Source organism: Callospermophilus lateralis, chromosome 16, assembly GCF_048772815.1.
Source record: "Callospermophilus lateralis isolate mCalLat2 chromosome 16, mCalLat2.hap1, whole genome shotgun sequence".
Lineage (NCBI taxonomy): Eukaryota > Metazoa > Chordata > Mammalia > Rodentia > Sciuridae > Callospermophilus > Callospermophilus lateralis.
The window spans coordinates 54,518,386-54,531,656 of NC_135320.1; the positions used below are offsets into that span (position 1 = coordinate 54,518,386).

The 13,271-nt window shown below is 37.2% G+C and overlaps 1 protein-coding gene across 1 annotated transcript in view; it reads left to right on the forward strand.

Moving 5' to 3' along the window:
* The first annotated feature begins 75 nt into the window (after positions 1-75).
* Positions 76-13,271, forward strand: part of Pop1 (POP1 ribonuclease P/MRP subunit) — a 34,161-nt gene continuing 20,965 nt past the window's right edge. The window contains exons 1-7 of the mRNA XM_076835865.2: positions 76-151; positions 4,992-5,135; positions 7,226-7,393; positions 8,660-8,835; positions 10,695-10,943; positions 12,464-12,551; positions 12,977-13,164. Coding sequence (XP_076691980.2) covers positions 4,994-5,135; positions 7,226-7,393; positions 8,660-8,835; positions 10,695-10,943; positions 12,464-12,551; positions 12,977-13,164 — 1,011 coding nt within the window. The 5' untranslated portion in view covers positions 76-151; positions 4,992-4,993. The remainder of the gene's footprint in view (positions 152-4,991; positions 5,136-7,225; positions 7,394-8,659; positions 8,836-10,694; positions 10,944-12,463; positions 12,552-12,976; positions 13,165-13,271) is intronic.

Genomic DNA, 13,271 nt, shown 5'->3' on the forward strand with positions numbered 1-13,271 from the left:
GGGAACTGTAGTCTCCGCGCGACTCCGCGCCACGTGGAGGAAGCGCCGGGCTGGCGCATGCGCCGTGCAGCTCGCTCGCCGCGTAGGTCGCCTTTGAGGGGACTGTCGCAGAGGCTTGTCATTCTGACCCCAGCATCCCTCAGAACGTCGGGTAGGTAGGTGAAGCATTGATGCCTGCTGCCAGGGTGCTCGAATTTGGGGGGAGTGTGTGTGGCTACCCCCAGCTCTCAGATTGCTGGTCTTTATTTCTTCTCTGCCTGCGCCCGGGACCCTTTCTTTTTCCCGGTTCCGAACCTTCTCGTGCACCAAGTCTGTTATTTCCCGGCATTGCCCCCGGTAGGTGGAAGCTGTTCTGAGGATGAGTAGACTTGCAGCCCTTCTGCCACCCTAAAGGATGGGTCTTTCAGGGGACCCTGCCGAAAGGCGTTGTTCTTCTTCCCACCCCTCCCAAATTCCGGTCTCTGACTTTAAAGGGTCTCCTACGATCTGAACAGGGAATGGGCTCTGACTGGGAAAAAAAAAAGATAGTCTTCTTGCTTTGGTTAGTAGCCCAGAGCTGGTCTATGCACAGATCATACATTGTCAGAAGGAATGGTACTGGGTTAAATATCTCCCATCCTGTTAATATGTGTAATATAGGCATGCTCCACTTCTTCATTTATGAATGCTTGTGTACATTAAATATATATACATTTATATACGTTATACACACACATATTAAGTAATGTGCCTTAGTGTGATATATATATATGTCTCTCCTACTTTGTGAATGGCGGTCTGCTAAGTTCTGAGAATGCAATAGTTAAAAAAGGTGAGGTCTCTGTCTTCCCTGCTTTTAAAATGTACTATAAGAAAATTCCTTTGTTTGGCCTACATACTGTTAAGCTTTTGCTTTCCTTCTGTCTCAGGAACCTTCAGATCTTTTTCATTGGTTTAGATCTCCAGCCTGGAATGATCTTCCAGCTCCAGCCTGGAATATATGATCTTTCAGTCTGTCCTTCTCTAGTCTATTTCTTCTCCTCTGTCTTCCCACTCTAGTCATCCGAGTTCTCAATCCTATATTCACACAGAAGATTCCTGAATACTTCTTCTTCCCTAACTGCCCAAATTCCAACTAACTGAAATTCTGTGTTCTTACTGATTTTTTTTCTGCTGATACACGTTTTTTCTTTCTCATTTCCAGTTTCCTGTTTTACTATACTGCAAAATTTAACATTTTATTACATGTGGTTTTATTTTCTAATTATTTTATGTTTGAATATGGTGACTAGAACCAGACTGCCTGATCCAGACTATCCTGAATTCCAGGACAATCATAAGCTTAGTGGATATGGGTGGAATAACTGCTTTGTGTTTCAATTTCCTCATTTACAAAATGAGATAACACAAGAACCTCTCATATAATTGTAATAATTAAATGAATAAGGCATGCAGCAGTGCCTGGCACAAAGTTCTCGATTAATGTTAGCTGCTTAAGATGACTAAATTCTTAAAGGAAAAAGATCACATCCTGATACTGGTATTACACATGACCTGAAACTATATTAGACACATTGTAGGTACCCCAAATCTTGTTAATATTGATTAAACTGGATAATTAGGAAGCGATTCTTATTTATAAAACAATTCACTGGGGCTGGATCATGGCTCAGTGGTAAAGTGCTTGCCTAGCATGTGCCTAGGTTCGGGTTCTATGCTCAGCACCACATATAAACAAATAAGTAAATAAATAAAGGTACATCAATAACTAACAAAAATATTTTTAAAAGAAAAAAAATTCATTGTATGATTCTTTAAATAAGGATCTCTTGGAGCATTACAAATAATTTGTGTAAAATATTACTTGTGAAACAAGGTACTTCGTTCTTATCAAGCAGGAATCACCAACTTTTTAGATCTGGAAGGAAAATGGAGATTATCTTTTTTTCCTCCTAGGTTCTCAAACTGGAGTCCACTATACATAGCTGTATCTGTTCAACTAGATTCTAAGCTCTATGAGAAAACATGGCATACCCATTTTATTTGAAGATGTGGGGAAAGCATTTTTGTAAAGCTGACATATTTAATACTCATTAAAGTGTTGACTGAATGAACATGAGAAAGAAGGAAAAAGAAATGAATGAACATGAAAACAAATTATGAATACTAGGAATAGATGTAAAATCCACTTGAATGTTATAAGCATTAAAATTCCTTCTGGTGGGCTGGGTTTTTAGCTCAGTGGTAGAGCGCTTGCCTAGCATGTGTGAGACACTGAGTTCAATTCTCAGTACCACATATAAATAAAAAATAAATAAAATAAAGGTATTCTGTTTCATCTACAGCTTAAATAAAAATAAAGATTCCTTCTGGAAACTGTTTTAAGTGAAATCTCAAGATCTCAAAGGATACATTCCTTATTCATTCTTTTTTTTTTTAAAGGGAGGTTTTTGTTTTTTTTTTTAAAGAGAGAGAGAGAGAGAGAGAATTTTAATATTTATTTTTTTAGTTATCGGTGGACACAACATCTTTGTTTGTATGTGGTGCTGAGGATCGAACCTGGGCCGCACTCATGCCAGGCGAGCGCGCTACTGCTTGAGCCACATCCCCAGCCCCTTATTCATTCTTTATTCATAATCCAACCCAAAGAACTATTTGAGGACTGCTGCTACCTCAGTATGCTCATTTTTTAAGTCTAGAACCAAAGTTCAGAGATGTGGTATCCCAAGGTTACCCTAATATCCCAACACCAGCCTTCCTTTGGCTCATTCTAATCCTAAGCTAGGGATCCTAAGGTAGTGTGCTTTGTCTTCTTGGGTTAGTTTTGATTCAAGTAGGTAACATTGGTGGACTAAATTGTTTTGTAAACTATTTTGAATTGTTCTTAATACAAACTACTCTAAATCATGTGTTTCATCAGCCAACCAGTTATGCAGAACTCTACATTCTACATATTGTTTAATTTTTAAAAATATTTCAGGGGTCTGGGGATGTGGCTCAAGTGGTAGCGCGCTTGCCTGGCATGCGTGCGGCCTGGGTTCGGTCTTCAGCACCACATACAAACAAAGATGTTGTGTCTGCCGAAAACTAAAAAATAAAATGTTAAAAATTAAATAAAAAATAAAAATATTTCAGAGTGTAGACATATTATTTTAGAATAATAGTACCTGTAAACTGATCATTTAGTTTGTACAAAGCCCTATGCTAAGTGAGTTATGTATATGCATTTTGTAAAGCCAGTACTTATGTATATGTAATTATTTAATTCTCACAACTACCTTGTGATAATTGCCATTTGAGGAGGAGGAGATCGAGGCTCAAAGAAGAAAAATAATTTTCCTAAGATTATATGTCCAAAAAAGTGTTAAGAAGGTATTTGAATCCAGATCTTTCTAACTCTAAAGTGAAGGTTTCTAAACACTATACCACTCTTAAAAAATTAACTCTTAATTTTTTACGTGTATTGCACTGGAAAAGGAGCTAAGTGAATGGGTGGTAGCTAATTAAGTGGCTCTCTATGGAAGTGGTACAAATCCTGATGTGGGATTTTGGAAGTTAGTACGATATTTTGATTAGCATAATGATTGGGGTAACACTCCTGCATTTGTGGGCCAGGGGCAGGAATGTTAGATACCCTGTGTATGCAGAAAAGCCCCAAAGTAACCCAAAGCCAAAGTCTGTTTTATGTAAAAGTATTGGTTGCACAGTTTTAATGTATACTGAATTTTGTAGGGATGAAATAAGTCAAAGCCATGTTGTACTTTTTTTGAGAGGGGATTCTTTACCAAGGAGTGTTTACCAGCTTAAACAATTATATCACCAGTGATACTGTTCTTTTTGAGGCACAAATAGAATACATGTGGATTGTTCTGCCACTGTAGCTGTTGCCACTATGGTCATTCTACGTATAGGTAGAAATAGTATTAGAATATTTAAATGCATTGAAAACAGCTTGGTAAGTGTCTGCACTCTGAGATTCCCTACCTCCTGGTGTCTCCTGAAGGACCTTTTGGACTTCTTTACAGTGAACAAAGAAAGAGTTAATAACTTGCTTGGGGTGGGAGCTTCCAGGACCCTTCTCCAGCTTTATGGCTTGTATCAGTGCCTGTGCTGACAGTGTCTGTGATTGTTCTGTGGGTTCAAAATGTCTATTTCATAATGTCATCTAATATAGTGGTGAAATAGTTGCATACAGAAATGCATATTGTTTTATTTAAATTACTTATTAGCTCTTTATGTTATAGTTGGGGCATGTATTACAGGGTATGTGTTGATAATAGTTATATCACCAATAGGTTATTATTAGTGATTTTTATTTCAAAATAAAAAGCAAGTATTTCAGACTGAATCAGTGAAAAAGGGGACCTGTTGTGTTTGAGAGAACCACTCTCAAAAGGGACCTTTTGTGTTTGAGGAGCCACTGAGTGAATCAGTCAGGCTCTACTAGGCTTTTATCCTTTGTCCTTTTTATTTCAAGTTGAAATCATTATCTATTGCTATTGTAGATTAAACATATAGTTAGCCTAGTCTCAGCAATAAAACTGAAAACATCAATAACCTATGTTCAGTTTGAAGTAGAGTGTTCTAAATTTCATCGATTTCGGTGACTCTTATTTCATCTAAGAATCAATATGAAATGTTTTAACTAATTTCAGTTTTTTATCATGCATGGTGATCTCATCTGCTGTTTTATTCTTTCAACAAACTTTATGCAGTATCAACATTTATGTAAGATTTAATTACTTGGCATCCTAGACTGAAATGTTCCAATAGAGAATCTTCCATCAATAAACTTATTTTTTCTTTTGAAACAAGTTTTTGATGTTAAAGCCATTTACAGCCTCCTTTAAATTTCCCTGCTGTGGATCAATATGGTCTCATCAGTCTAACCATAGTAAATGAAGGTATTATATTGAAGAATCCAATTTTGTGTTATATAAATATTTGTTGAATTTATTATTTTTGAATGGGAGTTTCCTCTCCTTGTACTAAATTTATCACTTCCATTCCAGAAATGTCTAATGCAAAAGAAAGAAAATATGCTAAGAAAATGAGAAACCAGCCCACTAATGTAACTTTATCCTCTGGCTTTGTGGCTGATAGAGGTGTAAAGCTCCATAATGGAGGAGGGAAACCTTTCCAAGCTCAACAGCAAGGTAAGATGACATGAAGTTTTCTCCACTTCCATTTAGAGTGAATTTTGCCAGTTCTTTTGATAGTCATTACCTAAAGAGTAAATGGACTAAAATAAAACTAGATACAACAGACTCTCAGTATTCTCAAATTTCGTATTGGCAAATCTGCCAAGTTGGTGAAATGTATTTGTAACCTTCAAATCAACATTTATAGAGCTTTGGCCGTCATTTTGGACATGCACAGAACAGGAAGAAATTCAAGTTGCCCTATGTATAAGTTCCCAGCTGTCTCCTTGTCAGCTTTCACACAGAGAAGGAGTTCTGCCTGTGGTTTGAGTCTCATCTGTGGGGTGGCCTCTTGCAAGCCACTTAACCCTTTTGAACTTCATTTTCTCTTTTGTAGAAGAAAAGAAATAGAATCTACCAGAATGAGTTGTTTTTAGCTTTTAAAATTATCTTCTACTTGTCATCTATCCCCCCTAGGAACAGTGATTCAGTGTTCACTAATTCAGTGTTCACTGTGACTTTATAGAACATGACTACTATAGTATGACTGTGCATGTTTTAAAGCTAATATATTTTATTACTGCATTAAAATTTATTGTTATTTATACTTCTGTGTTTCCTAAGAGAAATAGGGTACATCTTCATATCTGTATTTAACTTGTGTGCTGATTTTAGAACCTTATGAAATGATAGGAAGGTGATAGTTGTTCATGGGAACAGCAGTAGAAAATGCTATCTTGGGAAGACAGCAAAAGCCGGTGCTTTTAAATAAATTTTTGGTTAAATAAATTTTAGATCTAAATTCACAAGATCTAGATTCATTCAGTAGTTGAGGACTGCCATGGCAGGTGACAAACTTTTCGTGCATATTATTTCAGTTAAATCTCAGAATGACAAACCATGTACATATTCAAGATTACATGATGTACTAATTCACACCACAGTGTAAAATTCTCCACCTAGCCCTCTCTCTGTTCACAGACAGATGTCTAATGTTATGTTAAAGGCAGAATGGTTCAAATACCCTGTCATTTGTGTAGGGACTTTACTTTGCATTCCTTCTGTAATGGCTTCTGGGTTGAGTGTGCCAGATAATTAGTATAAGACCGAATGCACAGTTACAGGGAGCATCATTCAGGTTGCTATATAACAGAATATCATAAACTAAGTAGCTTCTAAATAACAGATTTATTTCTCACAGTTCTAGAGGCTAAGAAGCCCAAGATCAAGCAGTAATTCAGTGTCTGTTGAGGGTCCTGTGTCTGGTTCCTAGATGGCACCTTCTCTTGGTGTCCTCATGTATTGGAGGGGTGAGGGATCTCTCTGGAGCCTCTGTTGTAAGGGCACTAATCCCATTTGTGACCACTCTGTTCCCATGATGTAATCATCCCCCAGAGGCCATACCTCTTAATAGCATTACCTTCATGACTTTAACATGTGGATTTCAGGGGACATAGCATTTAGACCATAGCAAGGAGCCTAGTTGAAAGTGCATGTGGTACTGTAAATACTCAGTGAAGAAAATTTTCTTGTATCTGTTATGTTCAAAGTTTTCATCATTCTGACATGATTTTCTGCTGTGCTGCCTGCTAGCTTTCTGACCTTGACAAGTTATTTGACTTCCCTGCTTAAGTCCCTCCTTTTAAAAAAGAAATAGTAGGGAATTGCATGGATGGTGGAAGGAGACTCTCGTTGTTATACAAAATACATGTATGAAGATGTGAGGAAAAAAGAATAGCCTTACCCTAGATTAGGTAGAGAGAAGTGATGGGAGGGGAGGGGAAGGGTTAGGGAGATAGGAAGGATAATAGAATGAAGCAGACATTATTATTACTGTGTGTATATATGTGAATGCATCACCAATGTGATTCTGCAACCTGTATACTCAGAAAAATGAGAAATTATATCCCATCTGATTCAAATGTATGATACGTCAAGGTCATTGTACTGTCATGTGTAACTAATTAAAACAAATAAAAAAAAAGAAATAGTTAAAATCATTTTATAGGGTGGTTGTCCTCAACAGGTGTTACTTCTACACTGTAATGCTTATCCTTGGTAAGAGTGACATATTTCTTTTTGTTTTCTTTTTTAAAATATTCTAGAGCTTCATTCTGGAACTTCACAACAGCGGCAAACCAAGATGACCCCTCATTCACTGCCTGAGCCTAGTGTGAATGAGCAGTCTTCCTTCAAAATCATGTTTAAAAAAAAGGGAGGCTGGAAAGCAGGTCCTGATGGCACTTCCCAAGAGATCCCCAAGTATATAACTGGTGGGTATTAAAGGAAGTACAATCTGGTTGTGTTGGGAGCTCATTGTTTCTACTGCCGCAGTTATGCCAGCACATTGCCCTCTGCCCTCTGCACTGCCTTGGCTGCCTCCCTCACCTCTCTCCTCTGTTGTACACACTTGGGCCCTTCTCACCTCCAGTCTGGACTTTAGCCACAACATCCTTAGGCCTGATGGTTCTCCCGCCTTCATTTTCTGTCCTTTTTCTTACCTATTTTATAAGTCTTTAGTTGTGAACTGTTAACTCTTGTAAATGTGCAGTCCACACTCTTCAGCATGGCATTCTTCAAAGATGGAACCAAATTTAATATACCTAGACTGTATTTAAAGACCTATCACCACCCCTTTCCAGCCTCATCTCCCATTGTCTCTTTATCACCTCCATCTCCATTACCATATAAATCCTTTATTCCTTGCACATACTTGGTCTGTCCATGCCTTCTTGAATTAATTCACTTGAATTTCTCTAGCACCCTGTTTACTCTTAAAAAAAAAAAAATCACAATAAAGAAAACCAATATTTGTTACATTTGGAACAAGCAGTAAAAATATTAAGAAAGAACATCTTGAGTCAAAACCTCTGTTAAAATTTTGGTTTTTCCCCCCTTTGTTTTCTTGTGTGATTATTGTACTTAAAAATGATTGTGAAACTGAGTATGGTGGCATGCTACTGGGGAGGCTGAGGCAGGAGGATCTCTTGAACCCAGGAGTTCAAAGCCAGCCTGGTCAACTTAGCAAGACCTGTCTTTAAAAATAAAAGCTCCAACAAAAATGGTTGTGATTATATTACACACATACACACCCATACTACATGTAGATTCCTATTTTAAAAAATTCTTGTAGGACTGAGGTTTGGCTCAGTGGTAGAGCGCTTGCTTAGCATGCATGAGGCAGTGGGTTTTGAGCTTCAGCACCACATGAAGATAAGTAAAATAAAGATATTGTGTCCATCTACAACAACAAAAACATATTTTAAAAAATTCCTTGTTAAGTTTTTTTTTTAAACTCTTTTTTCTGACTGAAAAAGTAAAACTGAATTATAATGGAAGACTTGAAAAGTGTAAAAGTTGAAGAAGAATCTCTCACGGTGATTTAACAGAATAACCACTGTCATTGATTGAATCAGATACGTGGTCAGAGTAGTCAGTGAACTGAAAGTACACATTCCTCAAACCTGTCTTCTTTTGAAACCCACCAGAAAAGGTGCAGATTCAAGGCTTGTTTTCAATGATGTCCTTTCCTTTGACAGCTTCTACTTTTGCTCAAGCACGAGCTGCTGAAATCAGTGCTATGTTAAAAGCTGTGACCCAGAAGTCTTCTAATTCGCTGGTTTTCCAGACTCTGCCACGACACATGAGACGAAGAGCCATGAGCCACAATGTCAAACGCCTCCCTAGACGGTTACAGGAGATGGCCCAGAAAGAGGTAAATATTTAGGTCAGTGCTTTAGGTTAGTAGTTCCTGAGAGAACTTGAGATGTAGTAGCCTAAAATAATTTGTTAGGGCTGGGTTGTAGCTCAGTGGTAGAGCACTTGCCTCCCATATATGAGGCACCACATAAAAATAAATAAATAAATAAAATGAAGGTATTGTATCCATCTACAACTAAAAATACAATATAAAGAAAATAATTTATTAAAAGGAAAACCAGAATACATCATACTCATATGGCATCCTTTTTTATTTGCATATTCTTGGTTTAATCCTTTTCCAGCCTTTTCTACCCTCCTGTGCCAAATTAGAGGCAATTGGGTACTACAGATGCTTTTATAATGTAGCATTTGGAACCTCTCTTTTTAAATACTGTTAAAATTGTTGAAGGGACTGAGGATGTGGCTCAAGCGATAGCGTGCTTGCCTGGCATATGCGTGGCGCTGGGTTCGATCCTCAGCACCACATAAAAAATAAAATAAAGATGTTGTGTCCACCGAAAACTAAAAAATAAATATTAAAAAAATTCTCTTTCTCTCTCTCCCTCCTTTTTCTCCTCTCTTCTCTCTCTCTGTCTTAAAAAAAAAAAATTGTTGAGGTTTACCTTCTAGATTTCAAAAAGTTTTTTTTAAAACAAGGTACCATCATCTGTTTGTCATTTGATATTTCAAAGTTAAAAACTTGAACTTGGTTTTTTTGTACTTGGAATTGAACTCAGAGGCACTTTACCACAGAGCTAAGTCTCTAGCCTTTTTTTTTTTTTTCTTAATATTTTTTTAGTTGTAGATGGACACAATACCTTTATTTATTTTTATGTGGTACTGAGGATTGAACACAGTGCCTAACACGTGCAAGGCAAGTGCTCTACCACTGAGCTACAGCCCCAGCCCCAGTCTCTAGCCTTTTTAAAATTTTTTTGTTTCAAGACAGAGTCTCACTAACTTGTGTAGGGCCTCACTAAATTGCTGGGGCTGGTCTTGAGCTTATGATCCTCCTGTCTTAGCCTCCCAAGTCTCTGAAATTACAGGCGTATGCCATTGCACCTAGCTTGAATTTGGTTTTAATTTTGATACAAATCTGATTGTGTTTTGGCTTCACCAGAATTCTGGATTTGAACATTGTTAAGATTGTTTAAGCTGCTCATGTCTTTACCAGGCAATTCCAGATATATTTGTTGAGTGGCCTTTTATGTACTAGTGCTCCCCTGGTGCTGGGATTATAGTTCAACAAACTGAAGTTTTGAACTATAAGTTCTTATCCTTAATGGGATCACAAACTAATAGAGAAGTGTTTTTCCTGGAAGTTTAGCTTGACTATAGAAGAGATTTAAAAGTAAAAACTAACCAGTAATTTTTACTTTCTGAATTTAACATAAGGTCTCTTTCTTAGCGATAGCACTTAGTGTTTGCCTAACTGAATTAAAATGAGTGGATTTTCCCCACTTGGTAGTTTTGGTCTTAAAATTTTGGTTTTAGTTACAATCATACAGGTTAAAACAACAACAAAATCAATGAGCTAGCATTTGATTTATTCTTTTTTCTATTAATAGCCGTATTAAGCTTATGTTGCTATGTTGAACATGTTATAAATACTTTTATCTTCGTAGTCCACGAAGGTTGTATAATTAGTGAGCATTAGAGCTATGCCTGTCTCTAAAACCTTTACTCTTCCCATGGTCTCCATTCTTTACCTAAGCTATAGAAACTTCTGAGTTATTAAGTTATTAAGCTAATGAATGGGGTCTGTAAAGTACTCTACAGCTTAATCTAAAGTTGGTTGTTTGAATTCCTAACATTTAATTTGGTTCTGAGGTGCTTACAAAGTAGGATTTGCCTCTCTTCTTGAACCTATAGGCAGAGAAAGCTGTACATCAGAAAAAAGAACATTCCAAAAATAAATGCCATAAGGCTCGAAGATGTCATATAAACCGAATGCAAGAATTTAACCGTAGACAAAAGAAGAACATATGGTTGGAAACTCACATCTGGCATGCCAAACGGTTTCACATGGTCAAGAAGTGGGGCTACTGCCTTGGAGAGAGGCCGACAGTCAAGAGCCACAGAGCCTGCTATCGAGCCATGACAAACCTTTGCCTCCTCCAGGTATACTTTTCCAGTGGGGTTTCTTTCTATTTTTGATTAGTCCCTTTATGATGATGAGTTTTTGTTCTGTTTTGTTTTTTAGTATCAGGGATTGAACCCAGGGACACTTAACCATCAAGTTACATCCCCAGCCCTTTTTTATTATTATTTTTTAATTTTGATAAAGAGTCTTGCAAAGTTGCTTAGGGCCTTGCTAATTTGCTGAGGCTGGCTTGAACTTGTGATCTCCTGCCTCAGCCTCCCGAGCCACTGGGATTATAGATGTGTGCCACTGTGCCCACCACAATGTTGACTTTTTGAGTAATTCATGTTATGCCAAGTCCTATATGTGAAGTTGCCCACCTTAAAAATGATTATTCAGGTGCTTCGCTGGGTGCTAGAGATAAATAGTCTTAGTATAAGTCTATAGTATAAAGATAAGCCGTACTGAGCCATAACCCCAACTCCTGGGGCAGAATTTTTGTAGCAGGGTGGTGGGTAAAGATAGAATCTTTGATTGAAGTTATCAAATATTTTCTAAACATTTGATCAGCCCTAAATAATAAAAGTGATAGCTAATAATAATAAATAACTTTTGAGTGCTTAATATATGTCAAGCTCTGTTTTAAATTATTTACATGTGTGTTTATTTAATTCTTACAACAACAAGCAGCACAAGGAGATAGTTACCATTATTTCCATTTTACAGATGAGGAAACTTAAGGTACACAAAAGTGAGGTAATTTACTCCCAAGCAGACAATGAGTTGTAAAGTTGAACTTTGAGCCCAGGTTGTCAGACTTCAGTGTTCCACACTCTTCACCATTATTCTGTGCTGTCACCCAGTTATACAAATTCTGATGAGATTCCTCTTGGCCACTGTTAACTGAGAGCAAGGGACTATTGGTAGGAAGATTTCTATGTGTTAGTGATGGCGTCAGTTGGTCAGAATTTGCCAGAATCACAACTATAATTCACCTGTTAGGGTCAGTTGATGAGTTTATGGAAATTGCTATCCATGTTGTGGCAGAGGGCTTGATGTGGGTCAAAACTGAAGATGGGATAAATTACTTGTAATGATGTGTCTCTAGACTTAGTGTTATATAATCTTGAGGTCCTGCGTTAGCTAACCAGAGTAAGCAACCTTAGCTTAATTTTGCAGTTTATTGCTGTCTTCCTTATTCTAGTTTATTACCTTATGTAGATTTGGGGGATAAAAAAGTTTTTACTTAGAAGTAGTAGTTTAAACTACTTTGAACTTGCTTAATATTATGGGATAAAACAGATTTGCTTACTAAAAAGTAGGACATAGTAACTTGCATTTTAAATGGAGATTCACTTTGATTTCGATTGGTTTAAGAATATTTGCTAATGGAATAGGAATGGGCAGGTTTCAGTTTTTGACTTACAAGAAAGCTAGCTTTGGTAATTTTTTCTGTCTCTTGGACCTCTAGAGGTTTTCTGATGTAGCTTTTGGCTTCTCAGCAGTTCTGCCCCATGTAAATTCTAAGGAATTTAATTGTGTTTCTCCCTGTGTGCAGGATTTATCCTACTATTGTTGTTTGGAGCTGAAGGGCAAAGAGGAAGAAATACTAAAGGCAGTTTCTCAAATGTGTAACTTAGACACAGGTAATCTTGTTTCAAATCTGGGTCCCATTTTAGTCTTAGATACCTATTCATTTCATGAACTGAGTGTCTGCTGTAAGCATTTTAGAATTTAAACATATATAAAAAATGTGGGAGGTAGTTCTCGGTCCCAATAAGTATGTTAATGTAAGAAAAGTTGGGGTGGCATTTAAATTTTTTATAACATTGTTAAGTATAAAGTGAGTTATGATTCTGTGGAATAAACTTAGGAAACAACTTAAAACTCTTATTAGATATTCATTTAATAAATATTTACTGAGAACTTACATACCAGGCTTTCATCTAAACCATGATCCAAACCAAAACTTTTTCCCTCCTGGACAGACAATAAGTAACAGTGGCTAGGCAGGGGTGATGCCGCAGTACCAACACTCGAAATCACTGTCCTTTGCTTTTGTTTATGTCAGGACTGACATTTGCAGCAGTTCACTGCTTGTCTGGAAAGCGCCAAGGGAGCCTCATGCTTTATCGAGCAAATAAGTATCCCGGAGAAATGCTTGGACCTGTTACATTTATTTGGAAGTCTGAGAGGACCCATGGAGACAGTTCTGAAAGTAGGCAGTTGTGGATCTGGCTTCATCCAACTCTTAAGCAGGTATAATCCTTTAAATAATTTCCCCATCATTCTGTCATTACATTTTAAATTACCATCGGATGACACTACTGCAGAAGTTTAAATAGTACGCAAGTTTGACTGATAGT